At 45.0% G+C, this 21,121-nt stretch overlaps 1 protein-coding gene across 1 annotated transcript in view; it reads right to left on the bottom strand.

Annotated features, from left to right (window-relative positions):
• Positions 1-1,191: 1,191 nt before the first annotated feature.
• LOC139410158 (SHC-transforming protein 2-like) overlaps positions 1,192-21,121 on the bottom strand; it is a 32,459-nt gene continuing 12,529 nt past the window's right edge. Inside the window, exons 3-13 of the mRNA XM_071155609.1 lie at positions 6,601-6,661; positions 6,390-6,509; positions 6,187-6,240; positions 5,936-5,987; positions 5,587-5,713; positions 4,740-4,917; positions 4,246-4,339; positions 3,922-4,092; positions 3,433-3,740; positions 3,016-3,180; positions 1,192-2,795 (exon numbers count right to left, since the gene is read on the bottom strand). Coding sequence (XP_071011710.1) covers positions 3,052-3,180; positions 3,433-3,740; positions 3,922-4,092; positions 4,246-4,339; positions 4,740-4,917; positions 5,587-5,713; positions 5,936-5,987; positions 6,187-6,240; positions 6,390-6,509; positions 6,601-6,661 — 1,294 coding nt within the window. The 3' untranslated portion in view covers positions 1,192-2,795; positions 3,016-3,051. The remainder of the gene's footprint in view (positions 2,796-3,015; positions 3,181-3,432; positions 3,741-3,921; positions 4,093-4,245; positions 4,340-4,739; positions 4,918-5,586; positions 5,714-5,935; positions 5,988-6,186; positions 6,241-6,389; positions 6,510-6,600; positions 6,662-21,121) is intronic.

Below are 21,121 nucleotides of genomic sequence, written 5' to 3'. Positions count from 1 at the left end.
ATGGCATTTACGGATATGGCCTCAGCAGAAGTCAGGGCAAGAATGGCCTCAGCAGAAATCAGAGCATTCATACTTCTTGCGCTTCGCGGAATAGTGCAGAGCTGTTGTCAAGGAAGTGAGTTTGTGTTTATACAGTATGTACCTCTCCCACCTACCATCAACTAAGCATGTCAATGCTGAGCTATACATACCCTTCCGCATTGTTACAAAATGTGGGAGGCGCATGGCGATGCATCTGGAGGCTACAATACAATCTTATTCTAAAATTGATTAAATAAAATATTTTCCTCATAAATCTACATAGAATACCCCATAATGGCAAAGAAAAAATAGGTTGTTAGAAATGTTTGCAAATCTATATAAAAAAAACAGAAATACCTTATTTACATAAGTATTCAGACCCTTTGGTATGAGGCTCGAAATTGAGCTCAGGTGCATCCCGTTTCCATTGACCCTCGAGATGTTTCCACAACTTGATTGGAATCAACCTATGGTAAATTCAATTGATTGGACATTATTTGGAAAGGCACACATCTGTCTACATAAGGTCCTACAGTTGACAGTGCATGTCAGAGAAAAAAGTCATGAGGTTGAAGGAATTGTCTGTAGAGCTCAGAGACAGGATTGTGTTGAGGCACAGATCTGGGGAAGGGTATCAAAACATTTCTGCAGTATTGAAGGTCCCCATTCTTAAATGGAAGACGTTTGGAACCACCAAGACGCTTCCTAGAGGCCAGGCCAAAGGGCCTTGGTCAGGGAGGTGACCAAGAACCCGATGGTCACTAACAGAGCTCCAGAGTTCCTCTGGGGGGATAGTTGTCCTTCTGGTAGGTTCTCCCATCTCTGCAGCACTCTACCAATCAGGCCTTTATGGTAAAGTGGCCAGACGGAAGCCACTCCTCAGTGAAAGGCATGTGACAGTCTGCTTGGAGTTTGCCAAAAGGCACATAAAGGACTCTCAGACCATGAGAAAGGCCCATGCCTACAGTGAAGCATGGTGGTGGCAGCATCATGCTGTGGGGATGTTTTTCAGCGACAGGGACTGGAAGACTAGTCAGGATCGAGGGAAAGATGAACGGAGCAAAGTACAGAGATCCTTGATCGTCTAAAACATTATTGGTCGACCAACAGCCTAACGACCAAACATCGACCAATTGAGGTCAGCCCTAAATCAGGCACATTTGAATAACATTAATTTTGACATATTTTATTGCAAAAATGCATTTAGTTTAAAGAAGAGTAGATACCAGAAAGCCCTGAGGAAGCAAAGGGGTCCTTTTAGAAAAGTTGCATAAAGTATACTAACATCACAGAAAGCAATGTCCTCTCTCTTTCCCCTTTGAGACAAAGATACAGCAGAGACCAAAGGATCCCCTATCGATTGATCAAACATGTTGCCATTAACACAGAATCCTGATCAAAACCGTTAGGGCCCATGCCTGCAACGATTATTGATTGGAGGACTCGTACAATAGAACAGGAAGCACATAATAGGACAACCAATCAGAACACACTGTGGGAGGTGCTACAGTATACAGTATCCCCCCCATTAATCAGCAGCTTATAGAAAGTTTCACAAGAAAAATGGGTGATTTCTTTCAGTCCACTCTATTCATTGATTAAAGTATGGTTTGGCATGGCAAGAAAATGTGTCATTTGCTCTCAGGGCATACATACATTCCACACTACTGTATTTCTTCGGTGGTAGATGTAGAATGTATGACACTGTACAAGCGATTTGAGAGGAAAGATATGAAACACATGGACAATTAAGGCACTGAACTGAACTGAGGAGATGTTCATTATATATACACTGAGTCATTTGTAGTACTGTAGTCTGCCTTCTGAGAGTACAGGCTCTGACCAGTGCTCTCTTCATACAGTAGGCTTGATAATACACAACTCGGGTAGGTATTCAATGACGAGCCGACTGTCCGATACAAACACGTTGACAAGTATGTGGTTATAATTGAACAATCACATTGATATTCAGAGTTCTGCCCATGTATTTTGTGTTATGTAGTCTTGTAGATATTGAGGGAACAGAGGGACAGACACATTTTTTAGGTTTGTGTCTGGTTAGTACTGTACCTCTAAAGCATATGCTATCAGATATTTAAAGCCTGCAGAATTTGGTCCTGAGACTACATATGAATAAAACTCATGAAGGTGCAGTTCCTACTGCTGCAGATGAACGGTATATAAAAGTCCATTAAATCATCCCAATGTCTGAGGAGCAAAGAACTGCTTTCTGATGAAACAATTGAGTGATATTTTTCTGCCAGGATTTTCTTACATATCATTTACAATGTTTTTGTCTATGAATGTTCACATTTGTTCAGTGAAAGACACAGGGAACCCAAATCATTCTGGGACTGTGCATGACTACAGCAGTTTGAAATTCAGTATGAGCTGCAACATCATCATGCACTCGAAAATAATGATTTCCTATGGAACAACTACTGTTTGTCACTGTGATGATGTCATCTGACCTCGGACCATCTGTGACCTCTGACCTAGAATTCCATCCTTGTGATTGTCTGGTCTGTTACCTCCCGTTCTGAGGCATCCAGGTGTTTGTTAGCTTAATGACTGCATGCTGAGAGTTCAGGCAGAAATGGTGGACAGTTGTGGGCACTGCGGGAGGAAGCCAAGTACTGTAGCAATGCTCCTGTGTCCAGGGCAGAGGGAGTCGCCTGTGTCCTCCTACCCCAGGGAAAGCTCTGATTCTGGGGATATGGATATGGCAGTGAAGATCTTCCTCCCTTGGGCTTACATGGACACACCTCTGACTCCTGGTGAAACAGGCACAATTTGAAAGGATATCACTCAAACACATATTAGAGAACTAGACCAGTACAAGACTAAAATCTAGAACATAAACTTTATTAATACAGTATCATGTATCAATAATCTGCCCACACTGAAACAAAGGTTATCACAAGACAGTCATTTGAATTTAGAACTAGGCAGTGCTGAGCACAATCCCTTTGGGCTGTCATTCCTGTCTCTTACCATTCCAGAAAGTCATCCCCTCCGTGGCTGGCTGGGTCACTGTTTCCTCCGGACCACCTGTTTGAGGTGCAGCTCGCTCTCGGCCGCCACGATGGGCAGCTCGTTCTTCAGGTGGTAGCTGATCAGGTGACTAATGCTCTCAAACAGCATGTCTTTGGTGCGTACCTGACAGTGACGAGGAGGAGTGGGCTAACAGATGTTAGCAGGTCACCACATATTTAAGGATGCTAACAAGAATACTTCTGATACCATTGTTTTGCACTCAACAATGCTAATGCTAGGCTATAGCTAAGTGGCTGACACCATTTCCATATAAAATATATACTCTATGGGGCAAATCCTAATTTCCAGTTAAGTAGAATTTTCACACGTCAATAGGTGACTGCTGTTAAATGCCAGAAGGTGATTATCACTCACCACTCCCTCTGGGTCCACCAGTAGCAGGTGTTTGGGCAGACCACAGTGCATGCCTGTCAGGACATACTGGCCTGGGTTGGTGGCACTGTCTCGTACCAGGAAGTCCCCGTCTCGGACCAGCAGTTTCTCAGCATCACGGCGGCTCATACGACCGTGGTACCAGGCCTCCCGCCGGAGCTGCTCCTCTGTAGGGGCGACAGGGGCACGACGTCGGGGCGGGCTGGGCCACTGGTTCTTCAAAACACACACCCCACCGTTACCACCGACACCACCAGCCTCGTGCATCTTTAGAGCATCCTCAAAGGGTCCTACAGAGAACCAGGAAAAGTGAGAACACGTGCAAGGCACACACGTGGAACCTGTAACATGAATGACATCATCCATACATGCCAACCCTATTTCCCAGATACTCCCTTCATCTTGAATAATAATATCTCTATTGTGTCAGTGGCTGTGTTCAGTGGATGGATAGCTGTTGATGAGACTCACTCATGTCAAAGATGTCTTTCATGGGGCTGTCTGGCCCCCTGGCCCCCCTGTGGCCCTCTGCTCCCTGCTCCAATCCCTCCAGACTCTGGGTGTTCACATATAGGTGCTCCTCATAGTCCCTGCTCCCCGGAGTCTGGCCGTCTGCCCGCTGGTAACCATCTGATGTCAGACCTGTCAATCACAACTCAGTTTACTAATACATTGCTACGTACATACTCTCTGCAATATTCTTACTTAAAAAATTAAGTATCCACAAACATTGTAATATCTGGAACTTGCAGTATTGTGACGTGCAGTACCATATCAGACCACATGGTGTCTCACCTGAGCTGCCGTTGTTTTCAGTATCCCAGTGAAGCTCGTAGCACAGCTGACCTGAAGGGCAGGAAGCTGTCTCTCTCCTGGACGGAGAACCCATCTAAAAACAGATGCCCAAAACTCACATTAGCATTACTAATAGTAGACATGTACTTCTTTATGACTCTTCAGACCACCTGGTAATAAATAGTTCCACTTCTACAGACACCTTATGTTTGAATCCTCTGTATAGGCTGCAGGGTATGAGCAAGACTTTCCTCTCACCAATTAGATAACCCAGAGGCCTGGTTTCTATCTTGAGTGATATCAATCTCTTGTAATTATGTAGCAGGCACATCTACAAGACAGTTATTGGGTTCCCTGCTACTGTATGCTCACAGTTCTCTCTCTTCTCTGAGACTTTATGTTGAAAAGCCAGGCAAGGTCGTTAGTCATGTGTCCAGAAATACTATATCAAAGGGTTTGGTGGTGAGGGTGGAGGCTGGGGGCTGGGGAATCACCTGCACTGCCTTGCTCTCTGGTTGGCTGTGGATGTGGCCCAGCAAGGCCGTACAAGGCTTCAGCCTTGAGTCCACCACTCCCCCAAAAGGAGGCACCTTCCCAGGGATGCTGTTGTAGTAGTCGTGCTCCAACGAGTCCTCGTCATCTCCCCACGCCGAGTCTTCTGTCCTGATGTTCCTGAGGTGACACGATAAGAAGAGGTAATTTAATTCCCAAATATGACAAGGCAAGGGATCAGATACCTCCTCCACATTCGATAACGTAAACACTAGAGTTGAATGGTTCTATTGTTGGTAGCAGGAGATACACACTGCTTTAAATAACAGTTTTGATTTCGATGGACTGAAATCTGAGCACCGCATATCACATTTCTAGCAAGTGACTGAGCTAAAAATATTTGAGTTTCATATCGAGTTGAGCGTGTGTCTGTGGAAAATGCAAGTCAACGCTTTAAGTAGCACACCATACTTGCACTGTACCAATTCCGTGAGAACCACACAGCATGAACACACTGAGTGCATGTGTGTGTAAAGTCTTTGTCTTTCCAGACACAACCCTATATTGAGTGCAGTGCTTGTGCACACTGACCATGGTGCATGTGGTTACATGTCGATTGTGGTGCTCATTTCAAGCCTGTGTGTCATTGTACACACTGTCAAACAGTCGATCCAGTGGTGTGCGATGGATGAGTGTTGGTTTATTGACTACAGATAAGTTAGCACATTACAACAACAGCCAGTGGTCTGGGCTTTTGGAACAGTTTGTAGTGTGCTAGTCTGGAAACCTGATGGTTGCTGGTTCACTTCCCTCTATCATCCCAGATTCACTGCAGTGGCCCTGTCTCACCTTTCCACGGTGGGGATGGCTTTGGGAGGGCTGTGGAGGTACTGTTTAAACTGCAGTTCGAAGGCCTGCCCGATGGTGCTGATGACATTCTGAGCTAAACCGTCACAACACTCCAGGATATGGCATGCTGAAAAGAACATGGAGGATATGAGTTACGCAACGCCACTGTGAGGTTAACAACTTATATTTTCAAGAAAAAAATCAAAAAACCTATATCTTTAAGTTAAACAAACATTAGTAAACCATAATGCCAGAAAATCCTAATGAGTTTAACGCCAGGAAGAAACTGCATAGCTTTGTTTCTGTTTATGAAATACAATAGTAAACGGAATAGTGTGTAAGGAGATACCTCTCTGATTGACTGGATCTTTGGCCACATAAGCAACATAATCGGGCGTGTCCTGCAACAGAGGGAAAAACCTCAATAAACTCTGATGAATTAGGATATAATTGCATTAGAGGGCTTATTGATCGTGAAGTCAAAGGATTGGAAAGCGGTCAAAAGCAACCAAGTCAGACATGCAGTCTGCCAAGCGGCCCATGTCAACAAACAGACAGAGAAAGGAAAGCACAAAGTGCACTTATGCTGCAAACTCTCACCGTGTCTCCCCCAGAGGCAAAGGAGATGGACTGCATGGGATGGTGTGCTATCACCTATGAAAGAGGAAGAGAGGGAGGTGCAGCTTTTATATCAGTCCTTCATCACATCAAATAATCTACAAATCAGCTATCCTGTTAGGAAAACAGGTTTCTAAAGATTGACATGTATTGTTTGTGTTGCATTAGTTGAAGAGATCTCCAACCTGTCGTGTGGTGGGGATGAGCAAGCTGAGACCCTCTATAGAGATGTTGACAGCGATGCTCATACCAGCGAAGCGAAGGTTACTCTTCCCCATGACGGACTGCAGGGCCTTGTTAATGTTCTACAGGACAGGAGCACAGAGCCTGGGCTTAGCATCACACACACACACACACACAATTGAACTAGTGTTGCATCAAAATACGTTCGCTCACCTTTCTCCTCCAGGCCCCTTTACCCCCAGGCACAGCTTCACACAGTCTGTTGATGGCCTCCCTGGGTGGGTGGAGAGGGGGGAGAGGAGAGAGGGAGGGGTCAGAATGACAACACACAAACAGTTGCCCCCATAATGAATCCCAAATCTCCCCTAAACCATACCCTTTACAAACAATACATCTGAGAGCATCATGGTAATAGTTCCATCTTGGTTGCATAAACTATAAAAAGAGCAAGTCAGTGGTCCTTCCCTCAGCCTCAGGTCATGGTCAGAGGTCAGGAGTCACCAATCCATCTCAGTTCAAAGGACACAGGGGCCCTCAGAATAAAGCAGGACAGCAGACGTCTAATCTCAGTTTACACACGGCTAACAGGAACACTTAATATCATAATCACATTTAGCTGAGTTCACATAAACAAATTCTCTCCAGTAAATTCTATTAGGGTAAGGAACACAAGTATCTCAGCATGATTGAAAGTAACAGCGTAATGTCTTGGTCTGATGATTTATGTGCTCATCAGGCTCTATTTGATTTGCATTCATTTTCCTCTCCATTTTGTTTCCAATCAGAAGCGTGTGGTGTACTACTGCAGTGTATTCTATGTCATTAGGCTGTGAGCATGGGGAACATTGGGGACTTATGAGTGATGATGTCTGATGATATCCCCTTGTGTGGTGGCAGAGATAGCCGGAACACAGGGTCTGTCAGGGGACAGAGGGGACAGGTGCGGCTGGCTGCCAGAGTCAAGGACCCGGCCCCTATCAATTGACTCGTAAATATTTAAAAAGCACGAGCGGCCGTCTCCAGTAAAGGACTTCTCAAAGAGACTCAACTCGCCGCCTGGGAGAATATTAGAGCATGCAATGTGTGAAACTTACTCTTCAGCCTGAAGTGTCCCCACTTGCACTACCAAATATCTAGCTTTTCATGTGGCGCGACTAGTAAGATGCTTCAGGAGGGCTGTCATGTGTGCTAGCAAAGCAGAGGTCCTGGGTTTGAGCCTCATGTGAGACGAATCGGGAGGAAGTGGTACTCGCTAAACAAGCAGCGTGACGTTCTTTACACATGGATAATGGAATAATGTGTGTTTGTTTGTTTGCAGTATCTCTCCTGGCCATGTACATGTTACATTGCATCTTTCCTGGCCATGTCCCATCCCACATGAAAAAAATATTAGAATATACTAAAAGAGCACATTTTCCATAACCTGTAGGACTGGGGTCTAAACAGAGCTTCTGTGTTTTTCCCTAACCTGTAGGGAACACCATATATGTAGGTTTCTCACTTATGGGTGCCACAACTTGCAATATGGGTAAGGGGAATGGGCAGGGTATATGTCAATTAAATCCTATAATATTTACTATAGTTGCAGACTGTAATGTTTTTGCAGACATTACTGTAGTATTTACTAGTGTATTTTTTTCTACTGATAATACTGTAGTGTTTACTATAATATTCTACAACATTCTATAGTAAATAAGTACTACAAATGATCGAGGGATAATACAATGTCCTGGGTTCGTTGTAGTATCCCTCGATCATTTGTAGTACTTACTTACTATAGAATGTTGTAGAATATTATAGTAAACACTACAGTATTATCAGTAGAAAAAAATACACTGTAGTAAATACTACAGTAAAGTCTGCAAAAACATTACAGTCTGCAACTATAGTAAATATTATAGGATTTAATTGACATATACCCTGCCCATTCCCCTTACCCATATTGCAAGTTGTGGCACCCACAAGTGAGAAACCTACATATATTGTGTTCCCTACAGGTTATGGAAAAGCACAGAAGCTCTGTTTAGACCCAAGTCCTACAGGTTATGGAAAAGCACAGAAGCTCTGTTTAGACCCAAGTCCTACAGGTTATGGAAAAGCACAGAAGCTCTGTTTAGACCCAAGTCCTACAGGTTATGGAAAAGCACAGAAGCTCTGTTTAGACCCAAGTCCTACAGGTTATGGAAAAGCACAGAAGCTCTGTTTAGACCCAAGTCCTACAGGTTATGGAAAAGCACAGAAGCTCTGTTTAGACCCAAGTCCTACAGGTTATGGAAAAGCACAGAAGCTCTGTTTAGACCCAAGTCCTACAGGTTATGGAAAAGCACAGAAGCTCTGTTTAGACCCAAGTCCTACAGGTTATGGAAAAGCACAGAAGCTCTGTTTAGACCCCAGTCCTACAGGTTATGGAAAAGCACAGAAGCTCTGTTTAGACCCAAGTCCTACAGGTTATGGAAAAGCACAGAAGCTCTGTTTAGACCCAAGTCCTACAGGTTATGGAAAAGCACAGAAGCTCTGTTTAGACCCAAGTCCTACAGGTTATGGAAAAGCACAGAAGCTCTGTTTAGACCCCAGTCCTACAGGTTATGGAAAAGCACAGAAGCTCTGTTTAGACCCAAGTCCTACAGGTTTTGGAAAAGCACAGAAGCTCTGTTTAGACCCAAGTCCTACAGGTTATGGAAAAGCACAGAAGCTCTGTTTAGACCCCAGTCCTACAGGTTATGGAAAAGCACAGAAGCTCTGTTTAGACCCCAGTCCTACAGGTTATGGAAAAGCACAGAAGCTCTGTTTAGACCCCAGTCCTACAGGTTATGGAAAAGCACAGAAGCTCTGTTTAGACCAAAGTCCTACAGGTTATGGAAAAGCACAGAAGCTCTGTTTAGACCCCAGTCCTAAAGGTTATGGAAAAGCACAGAAGCTCTGTTTAGACCCCAGTCCTACAGGTTATGGAAAAGCACAGAAGCTCTGTTTAGACCCCAGTCCTACAGGTTATGGAAAAGCACAGAAGCTCTGTTTAGACCCCAGTCCTACAGGTTATGGAAAAGCACAGAAGCTCTGTTTAGACCCAAGTCCTACAGGTTATGGAAAAGCACAGAAGCTCTGTTTAGACCCAAGTCCTACAGGTTATGGAAAAGCACAGAAGCTCTGTTTAGACCCCAGTCCTACAGGTTATGGAAAAGCACAGAAGCTCTGTTTAGACCCAAGTCCTACAGGTTATGGAAAAGCACAGAAGCTCTGTTTAGACCCAAGTCCTACAGGTTATGGAAAAGCACAGAAGCTCTGTTTAGACCCAAGTCCTACAGGTTATGGAAAAGCACAGAAGCTCTGTTTAGACCCCAGTCCTACAGGTTATGGAAAAGCACAGAAGCTCTGTTTAGACCCAAGTCCTACAGGTTATGGAAAAGCACAGAAGCTCTGTTTAGACCCAAGTCCTACAGGTTATGGAAAAGCACAGAAGCTCTGTTTAGACCCCAGTCCTACAGGTTATGGAAAAGCACAGAAGCTCTGTTTAGACCCCAGTCCTACAGGTTATGGAAAAGCACAGAAGCTCTGTTTAGACCCCAGTCCTACAGGTTATGGAAAAGCACAGAAGCTCTGTTTAGACCCCAGTCCTACAGGTTATGGAAAAGCACAGAAGCTCTGTTTAGACCCCAGTCCTACAGGTTATGGAAAAGCACAGAAGCTCTGTTTAGACCCAAGTCCTACAGGTTATGGAAAAGCACAGAAGCTCTGTTTAGACCCAAGTCCTACAGGTTATGGAAAAGCACAGAAGCTCTGTTTAGACCCCAGTCCTACAGGTTATGGAAAAGCACAGAAGCTCTGTTTAGACCCCAGTCCTACAGGTTATGGAAAAGCACAGAAGCTCTGTTTAGACCCAAGTCCTACAGGTTATGGAAAAGCACAGAAGCTCTGTTTAGACCCAAGTCCTACAGGTTATGGAAAAGCACAGAAGCTCTGTTTAGACCCAAGTCCTACAGGTTATGGAAAAGCACAGAAGCTCTGTTTAGACCCCAGTCCTACAGGTTATGGAAAAGCACAGAAGCTCTGTTTAGACCCAAGTCCTACAGGTTTTGGAAAAGCACAGAAGCTCTGTTTAGACCCAAGTCCTACAGGTTATGGAAAAGCACAGAAGCTCTGTTTAGACCCCAGTCCTACAGGTTATGGAAAAGCACAGAAGCTCTGTTTAGACCCCAGTCCTACAGGTTATGGAAAAGCACAGAAGCTCTGTTTAGACCCCAGTCCTACAGGTTATGGAAAAGCACAGAAGCTCTGTTTAGACCAAAGTCCTACAGGTTATGGAAAAGCACAGAAGCTCTGTTTAGACCCCAGTCCTAAAGGTTATGGAAAAGCACAGAAGCTCTGTTTAGACCCCAGTCCTACAGGTTATGGAAAAGCACAGAAGCTCTGTTTAGACCCCAGTCCTACAGGTTATGGAAAAGCACAGAAGCTCTGTTTAGACCCCAGTCCTACAGGTTATGGAAAAGCACAGAAGCTCTGTTTAGACCCAAGTCCTACAGGTTATGGAAAAGCACAGAAGCTCTGTTTAGACCCAAGTCCTACAGGTTATGGAAAAGCACAGAAGCTCTGTTTAGACCCCAGTCCTACAGGTTATGGAAAAGCACAGAAGCTCTGTTTAGACCCAAGTCCTACAGGTTATGGAAAAGCACAGAAGCTCTGTTTAGACCCAAGTCCTACAGGTTATGGAAAAGCACAGAAGCTCTGTTTAGACCCAAGTCCTACAGGTTATGGAAAAGCACAGAAGCTCTGTTTAGACCCCAGTCCTACAGGTTATGGAAAAGCACAGAAGCTCTGTTTAGACCCAAGTCCTACAGGTTATGGAAAAGCACAGAAGCTCTGTTTAGACCCAAGTCCTACAGGTTATGGAAAAGCACAGAAGCTCTGTTTAGACCCCAGTCCTACAGGTTATGGAAAAGCACAGAAGCTCTGTTTAGACCCCAGTCCTACAGGTTATGGAAAAGCACAGAAGCTCTGTTTAGACCCCAGTCCTACAGGTTATGGAAAAGCACAGAAGCTCTGTTTAGACCCCAGTCCTACAGGTTATGGAAAAGCACAGAAGCTCTGTTTAGACCCCAGTCCTACAGGTTATGGAAAAGCACAGAAGCTCTGTTTAGACCCAAGTCCTACAGGTTATGGAAAAGCACAGAAGCTCTGTTTAGACCCCAGTCCTACAGGTTATGGAAAAGCACAGAAGCTCTGTTTAGACCCCAGTCATACAGGTTATGGAAAAGCACAGAAGCTCTGTTTAGACCCAAGTCCTACAGGTTATGGAAAAGCACAGAAGCTCTGTTTAGACCCAAGTCCTACAGGTTATGGAAAAGCACAGAAGCTCTGTTTAGACCCCAGTCCTACAGGTTATGGAAAAGCACAGAAGCTCTGTTTAGACCCCAGTCCTACAGGTTATGGAAAAGCACAGAAGCTCTGTTTAGACCCCAGTCCTACAGGTTATGGAAAAGCACAGAAGCTCTGTTTAGACCCAAGTCCTACAGGTTATGGAAAAGCACAGAAGCTCTGTTTAGACCCCAGTCCTAAAGGTTATGGAAAAGCACAGAAGCTCTGTTTAGACCCCAGTCCTACAGGTTATGGAAAAGCACAGAAGCTCTGTTTAGACCCCAGTCCTACAGGTTATGGAAAAGCACAGAAGCTCTGTTTAGACCCCAGTCCTACAGGTTATGGAAAAGCACAGAAGCTCTGTTTAGACCCAAGTCCTACAGGTTATGGAAAAGCACAGAAGCTCTGTTTAGACCCACGTCCTACAGGTTATGGAAAAGCACAGAAGCTCTGTTTAGACCCCAGTCCTACAGGTTATGGAAAAGCACAGAAGCTCTGTTTAGACCCAAGTCCTACAGGTTATGGAAAAGCACAGAAGCTCTGTTTAGACCCAAGTCCTACAGGTTATGGAAAAGCACAGAAGCTCTGTTTAGACCCAAGTCCTACAGGTTATGGAAAAGCACAGAAGCTCTGTTTAGACCCAAGTCCTACAGGTTATGGAAAAGCACAGAAGCTCTGTTTAGACCCAAGTCCTACAGGTTATGGAAAAGCACAGAAGCTCTGTTTAGACCCAAGTCCTACAGGTTATGGAAAAGCACAGAAGCTCTGTTTAGACCCAAGTCCTACAGGTTATGGAAAAGCACAGAAGCTCTGTTTAGACCCAAGTCCTACAGGTTATGGAAAAGCACAGAAGCTCTGTTTAGACCCAAGTCCTACAGGTTATGGAAAAGCACAGAAGCTCTGTTTAGACCCAAGTCCTACAGGTTATGGAAAAGCACAGAAGCTCTGTTTAGACCCAAGTCCTACAGGTTATGGAAAAGCACAGAAGCTCTGTTTAGACCCCAGTCCTACAGGTTATGGAAAAGCACAGAAGCTCTGTTTAGACCCAAGTCCTACAGGTTATGGAAAAGCACAGAAGCTCTGTTTAGACCCAAGTCCTACAGGTTATGGAAAAGCACAGAAGCTCTGTTTAGACCCCAGTCCTACAGGTTATGGAAAAGCACAGAAGCTCTGTTTAGACCCCAGTCCTACAGGTTATGGAAAAGCACAGAAGCTCTGTTTAGACCCCAGTCCTACAGGTTATGGAAAAGCACAGAAGCTCTGTTTAGACCCCAGTCCTACAGGTTATGGAAAAGCACAGAAGCTCTGTTTAGACCCAAGTCCTACAGGTTATGGAAAAGCACAGAAGCTCTGTTTAGACCCAAGTCCTACAGGTTTTGGAAAAGCACAGAAGCTCTGTTTAGACCCAAGTCCTACAGGTTATGGAAAAGCACAGAAGCTCTGTTTAGACCCCAGTCCTACAGGTTATGGAAAAGCACAGAAGCTCTGTTTAGACCCCAGTCCTACAGGTTATGGAAAAGCACAGAAGCTCTGTTTAGACCCCAGTCCTACAGGTTATGGAAAAGCACAGAAGCTCTGTTTAGACCCAAGTCCTACAGGTTATGGAAAAGCACAGAAGCTCTGTTTAGACCCCAGTCCTAAAGGTTATGGAAAAGCACAGAAGCTCTGTTTAGACCCCAGTCCTACAGGTTATGGAAAAGCACAGAAGCTCTGTTTAGACCCCAGTCCTACAGGTTATGGAAAAGCACAGAAGCTCTGTTTAGACCCAAGTCCTACAGGTTATGGAAAAGCACAGAAGCTCTGTTTAGACCCAAGTCCTACAGGTTATGGAAAAGCACAGAAGCTCTGTTTAGACCCCAGTCCTACAGGTTATGGAAAAGCACAGAAGCTCTGTTTAGACCCCAGTCCTACAGGTTATGGAAAAGCACAGAAGCTCTGTTTAGACCCCAGTCCTACAGGTTATGGAAAAGCACAGAAGCTCTGTTTAGACCCCAGTCCTACAGGTTATGGAAAAGCACAGAAGCTCTGTTTAGACCCCAGTCCTACAGGTTATGGAAAAGCACAGAAGCTCTGTTTAGACCCAAGTCCTACAGGTTATGGAAAAGCACAGAAGCTCTGTTTAGACCCCAGTCCTACAGGTTATGGAAAAGCACAGAAGCTCTGTTTAGACCCCAGTCCTACAGGTTATGGAAAAGCACAGAAGCTCTGTTTAGACCCAAGTCCTACAGGTTATGGAAAAGCACAGAAGCTCTGTTTAGACCCAAGTCCTACAGGTTATGGAAAAGCACAGAAGCTCTGTTTAGACCCCAGTCCTACAGGTTATGGAAAAGCACAGAAGCTCTGTTTAGACCCCAGTCCTAAAGGTTATGGAAAAGCACAGAAGCTCTGTTTAGACCCAAGTCCTACAGGTTATGGAAAAGCACAGAAGCTCTGTTTAGACCCAAGTCCTACAGGTTATGGAAAAGCACAGAAGCTCTGTTTAGACCCCAGTCCTAAAGGTTATGGAAAAGCACAGAAGCTCTGTTTAGACCCCAGTCCTACAGGTTATGGAAAAGCACAGAAGCTCTGTTTAGACCCCAGTCCTACAGGTTATGGAAAAGCACAGAAGCTCTGTTTAGACCCCAGTCCTACAGGTTATGGAAAAGCACAGAAGCTCTGTTTAGACCCAAGTCCTACAGGTTATGGAAAAGCACAGAAGCTCTGTTTAGACCCACGTCCTACAGGTTATGGAAAAGCACAGAAGCTCTGTTTAGACCCCAGTCCTACAGGTTATGGAAAAGCACAGAAGCTCTGTTTAGACCCAAGTCCTACAGGTTATGGAAAAGCACAGAAGCTCTGTTTAGACCCAAGTCCTACAGGTTATGGAAAAGCACAGAAGCTCTGTTTAGACCCAAGTCCTACAGGTTATGGAAAAGCACAGAAGCTCTGTTTAGACCCAAGTCCTACAGGTTATGGAAAAGCACAGAAGCTCTGTTTAGACCCAAGTCCTACAGGTTATGGAAAAGCACAGAAGCTCTGTTTAGACCCAAGTCCTACAGGTTATGGAAAAGCACAGAAGCTCTGTTTAGACCCAAGTCCTACAGGTTATGGAAAAGCACAGAAGCTCTGTTTAGACCCCAGTCCTACAGGTTATGGAAAAGCACAGAAGCTCTGTTTAGACCCCAGTCCTACAGGTTATGGAAAAGCACAGAAGCTCTGTTTAGACCCCAGTCCTACAGGTTATGGAAAAGCACAGAAGCTCTGTTTAGACCCAAGTCCTACAGGTTATGGAAAAGCACAGAAGCTCTGTTTAGACCCCAGTCCTACAGGTTATGGAAAAGCACAGAAGCTCTGTTTAGACCCCAGTCCTACAGGTTATGGAAAAGCACAGAAGCTCTGTTTAGACCCAAGTCCTACAGGTTATGGAAAAGCACAGAAGCTCTGTTTAGACCCAAGTCCTACAGGTTATGGAAAAGCACAGAAGCTCTGTTTAGACCCCAGTCCTACAGGTTATGGAAAAGCACAGAAGCTCTGTTTAGACCCCAGTCCTACAGGTTATGGAAAAGCACAGAAGCTCTGTTTAGACCCAAGTCCTACAGGTTATGGAAAAGCACAGAAGCTCTGTTTAGACCCCAGTCCTACAGGTTATGGAAAAGCACAGAAGCTCTGTTTAGACCCAAGTCCTACAGGTTATGGAAAAGCACAGAAGCTCTGTTTAGACCCAAGTCCTACAGGTTATGGAAAAGCACAGAAGCTCTGTTTAGACCCCAGTCCTACAGGTTATGGAAAAGCACAGAAGCTCTGTTTAGACCCAAGTCCTACAGGTTATGGAAAAGCACAGAAGCTCTGTTTAGACCCCAGTCCTACAGGTTATGGAAAAGCACAGAAGCTCTGTTTAGACCCCAGTCCTACAGGTTATGGAAAAGCACAGAAGCTCTGTTTAGACCCCAGTCCTACAGGTTATGGAAAAGCACAGAAGCTCTGTTTAGACCCCAGTCCTACAGGTTATGGAAACACACAGAAGCTCTGTTTAGACCCAAGTCCTACAGGTTATGGAAAAGCACAGAAGCTCTGTTTAGACCCCAGTCCTACAGGTTATGGAAAAGCACAGAAGCTCTGTTTAGACCCCAGTCCTACAGGTTATGGAAAAGCACAGAAGCTCTGTTTAGACCCAAGTCCTACAGGTTATGGAAAAGCACAGAAGCTCTGTTTAGACCCAAGTCCTACAGGTTATGGAAAAACACAGAAGCTCTGTTTAGACCCCAGTCCTACAGGTTATGGAAAAGCACAGAAGCTCTGTTTAGACCCAAGTCCTACAGGTTATGGAAACACACAGAAGCTCTGTTTAGACCCCAGTCCTACAGGTTATGGAAAAGCACAGAAGCTCTGTTTAGACCCCAGTCCTACAGGTTATGGAAAAGCACAGAAGCTCTGTTTAGACCCCAGTCCTACAGGTTATGGAAAAGCACAGAAGCTCTGTTTAGACCCCAGTCCTACAGGTTATGGAAAAGCACAGAAGCTCTGTTTAGACCCAAGTCCTACAGGTTATGGAAACACACAGAAGCTCTGTTTAGACCCCAGTCCTACAGGTTATGGAAAAACACAGAAGCTCTGTTTAGACCCCAGTCCTACAGGTTATGGAAAAGCACAGAAGCTCTGTTTAGACCCCAGTCCTACAGGTTATGGAAAAGCACAGAAGCTCTGTTTAGACCCCAGTCCTACAGGTTATGGAAAAGCACAGAAGCTCTGTTTAGACCCCAGTCCTACAGGTTAGGGAAAAACACAGAAGCTCTGTTTAGACCCCAGTCCTACAGGTTATGGAAAAGCACAGAAGCTCTGTTTAGACCCAAGTCCTACAGGTTATGGAAAAGCACAGAAGCTCTGTTTAGACCCCAGTCCTACAGGTTAGGGAAAAACACAGAAGCTCTGTTTAGACCCCAGTCCTACAGGTTATGGAAAAGCACAGAAGCTCTGTTTAGACCCAAGTCCTACAGGTTATGGAAAAGCACAGAAGCTCTGTTTAGACCCAAGTCCTACAGGTTATGGAAAAGCACAGAAGCTCTGTTTAGACCCCAGTCCTACAGGTTATGGAAAAGCACAGAAGCTCTGTTTAGACCCCAGTCCTACAGGTTATGGAAAAGCACAGAAGCTCTGTTTAGACCCAAGTCCTACAGGTTATGGAAAAGCACAGAAGCTCTGTTTAGACCCCAGTCCTACAGGTTATGGAAAAGCACAGAAGCTCTGTTTAGACCCAAGTCCTACAGGTTATGGAAAAGCACAGAAGCTCTGTTTAGACCCCAGTCCTACAGGTTATGGAAAAGCACAGAAGCTCTGTTTAGACCCAAGTCCTACAGGTTATGGAAAAACACAGAAGCTCTGTTTAGACCCCAGTCCTACAGGTTATGGAAAAGCACAGAAGCTCTGTTTAGACCCAAGTCCTACAGGTTATGGAAACACACAGAAGCTCTGTTTAGACCCCAGTCCTACAGGTTATGGAAAAGCACAGAAGCTCTGTTTAGACCCCAGTCCTACAGGTTATGGAAAAGCACAGAAGCTCTGTTTAGACCCCAGTCCTACAGGTTATGGAAAAGCACAGAAGCTCTGTTTAGACCCCAGTCCTACAGGTTATGGAAAAGCACAGAAGCTCTGTTTAGACCCCAGTCCTACAGGTTATGGAAAAGCACAGAAGCTCTGTTTAGACCCAAGTCCTACAGGTTATGGAAACACACAGAAGCTCTGTTTAGACCCCAGTCCTACAGGTTATGGAAAAACACAGAAGCTCTGTTTAGACCCCAGTCCTACAGGTTATGGAAAAGCACAGAAGCTCTGTTTAGACCCCAGTCCTACAGGTTATGGAAAAGCACAGAAGCTCTGTTTAGACCCCAGTCCTACAGGTTATGGAAAAGCACAGAAGCTCTGTTTAGACCCCAGTCCTACAGGTTAGGGAAAAACACAGAAGCTCTGTTTAGACCCCAGTCCTACAGGTTATGGAAAAGCACAGAAGCTCTGTTTAGACCCAAGTCCTACAGGTTATGGAAAAGCACAGAAGCTCTGTTTAGACCCCAGTCCTACAGGTTAGGGAAAAACACAGAAGCTCTGTTTAGACCCCAGTCCTACAGGTTATGGAAAAGCACAGAAGCTCTGTTTAGACCCAAGTCCTACAGGTTATGGAAAAGCACAGAAGCTCTGTTTAGACCCAAGTCCTACAGGTTATGGAAAAGCACAGAAGCTCTGTTTAGACCCCAGTCCTACAGGTTATGGAAAAGCACAGAAGCTCTGTTTAGACCCCAGTCCTACAGGTTATGGAAAAGCACAGAAGCTCTGTTTAGACCCAAGTCCTACAGGTTATGGAAAAGCACAGAAGCTCTGTTTAGACCCCAGTCCTACAGGTTATGGAAAAGCACAGAAGCTCTGTTTAGACCCAAATCCTACAGGTTATGGAAAAGCACAGAAGCTCTGTTTAGACCCCAGTCCTACAGGTTATGGAAAAGCACAGAAGCTCTGTTTAGACCCCAGTCCTACAGGTTATGGAAAAGCACAGAAGCTCTGTTTAGACCCAAGTCCTACAGGTTATGGAAAAGCACAGAAGCTCTGTTTAGACCCCAGTCCTACAGGTTATGGAAAAGCACAGAAGCTCTGTTTAGACCCAAGTCCTACAGGTTATGGAAAAGCACAGAAGCTCTGTTTAGACCCCAGTCCTACAGGTTATGGAAAAGCACAGAAGCTCTGTTTAGACCCCAGTCCTACAGGTTATGGAAAAGCACAGAAGCTCTGTTTAGACCCAAGTCCTACAGGTTATGGAAAAGCACAGAAGCTCTGTTTAGACCCAAGTCCTACAGGTTATGGAAAAGCACAGAAGCTCTGTTTAGACCCCAGTCCTACAGGTTATGGAAAAGCACAGAAGCTCTGTTTAGACCCAAGTCCTACAGGTTATGGAAAAGCACAGAAGCTCTGTTTAGACCCAAGTCCTACAGGTTATGGAAAAGCACAGAAGCTCTGTTTAGACCCCAGTCCTACAGGTTATGGAAAAGCACAGAAGCTCTGTTTAGACCCAAGTCCTACAGGTTATGGAAAAGCACAGAAGCGCTGTTTAGACCCCAGTCCTACAGGTTATGGAAAAGCACAGAAGCTCTGTTTAGACCCCAGTCCTACAGGTTATGGAAACACACAGAAGCTCTGTTTAGACCCAAGTCCTACAGGTTATGGAAAAGCACAGAAGCTCTGTTTAGACCCCAGTCCTACAGGTTATGGAAAAGCACAGAAGCTATGTTTAGACCCAAGTCCTACAGGTTATGGAAAAGCACAGAAGCTCTGTTTAGACCCAAGTCCTACAGGTTATGGAAAAACACAGAAGCTCTGTTTAGACCCCAGTCCTACAGGTTATGGAAAAGCACAGAAGCTCTGTTTAGACCCCAGTCCTACAGGTTAGGGAAAAACACAGAAGCTCTGTTTAGACCCCAGTCCTACAGGTTATGGAAAAGCACAGAAGCTCTGTTTAGACCCAAGTCCTACAGGTTATGGAAAAGCACAGAAGCTCTGTTTAGACCCAAGTCCTACAGGTTATGGAAAAGCACAGAAGCTCTGTTTAGACCCAAGTCCTACAGGTTATGGAAAAGCACAGAAGCTCTGTTTAGACCCAAGTCCTACAGGTTATGGAAAAGCACAGAAGCTCTGTTTAGACCCCAGTCCTACAGGTTATGGAAAAGCACAGAAGCTCTGTTTAGACCCCAGTCCTACAGGTTATGGAAAAGCACAGAAGCTCTGTTTAGACCCAAGTCCTACAGGTTATGGAAAAGCACAGAAGCTCTGTTTAGACCCCAGTCCTACAGGTTATGGAAAAGCACAGAAGCTCTGTTTAGACCCCAGTCCTACAGGTTATGGAAACACACAGAAGCTCTGTTTAGACCCAAGTCCTACAGGTTATGGAAAAGCACAGAAGCTCTGTTTAGACCCCAGTCCTACAGGTTATGGAAAAGCACAGAAGCTATGTTTAGACCCAAGTCCTACAGGTTATGGAAAAGCACAGAAGCTCTGTTTAGACCCAAGTCCTACAGGTTATGGAAAAACACAGAAGCTCTGTTTAGACCCCAGTCCTACAGGTTATTGAAAAGCACAGAAGCTCTGTTTAGACCCCAGTCCTACAGGTTAGGGAAAAACACAGAAGCTCTGTTTAGACCCCAGTCCTACAGGTTATGGAAAAGCACAGAAGCTCTGTTTAGACCCAAGTCCTACAGGTTATGGAAAAGCACAGAAGCTCTGTTTAGACCCAAGTCCTACAGGTTATGGAAAAGCACAGAAGCTCTGTTTAGACCCCAGTCCTACAGGTTATGGAAAAGCACAGAAGCTCTGTTTAGACCCCAGTCCTACAGGTTATGGAAAAGCACAGAAGCTCTGTTTAGACCCAAGTCCTACAGGTTATGGAAAAGCACAGAAGCTCTGTTTAGACCCCAGTCCTACAGGTTATGGAAAAGCACAGAAGCTCTGTTTAGACCCCAGTCCTACAGGTTATGGAAAAGCACAGAAGCTCTGTTTAGACCCCAGTCCTACAGGTTATGGAAAAGCACAGAAGCTCTGTTTAGACCCCAGTCCTACAGGTTATGGAAAAGCACAGAAGCTCTGTTTAGACCCCAGTCCTACAGGTTATGGAAAAGCACAGAAGCTCTGTTTAGACCCAAGTCCTACAGGTTATGGAAACACACAGAAGCTCTGTTTAGACCCCAGTCCTACAGGTTATGGAAAAACACAGAAGCTCTGTTTAGACCCCAGTCCTACAGGTTATGGAAAAGCACAGAAGCTCTGTTTAGACCCCAGTCCTACAGGTTATGGAAAAGCACAGAAGCTCTGTTTAGACCCCAGTCCTACAGGTTATGGAAAAACACAGAAGCTCTGTTTAGACCCCAGTCCTACAGGTTATGGAAAAGCACAGAAGCTCTGTTTAGACCCCAGTCCTACAGGTTATGTAAAAGCACAGAAGCTCTGTTTAGACCCAAGTCCTACAGGTTATGGAAAAGCACAGAAGCTCTGTTTAGACCCCAGTCCTACAGGTTAGGGAAAAACACAGAAGCTCTGTTTAGACCCCAGTCCTACAGGTTATGGAAAAGCACAGAAGCTCTGTTTAGACCCAAGTCCTACAGGTTATGGAAAAGCACAGAAGCTCTGTTTAGACCCGAGTCCTACAGGTTAGGGAAAAACACAGAAGCTCTGTTTAGACCCCAGTCCTACAGGTTATGGAAACACACAGAAGCTCTGTTTAGACCCAAGTCCTACAGGTTATGGAAACACACAGAAGCTCTGTTTAGACCCAAGTCCTACAGGTTATGGAAACACACAGAAGCTCTGTTTAGACCCCAGTCCTACAGGTTGGGGAAACACACAGAAGCTCTGTTTAGACCCCAGTCCTACAGGT

The sequence above is a fragment of the Oncorhynchus clarkii genome, chromosome 5 (assembly GCF_045791955.1).
Source record: "Oncorhynchus clarkii lewisi isolate Uvic-CL-2024 chromosome 5, UVic_Ocla_1.0, whole genome shotgun sequence".
In the NCBI taxonomy this organism is placed as follows: domain Eukaryota; kingdom Metazoa; phylum Chordata; class Actinopteri; order Salmoniformes; family Salmonidae; genus Oncorhynchus; species Oncorhynchus clarkii.
Note: the sequence above shows the minus strand (reverse complement) of the source record. Positions and strands in the feature narration are given on the sequence as shown.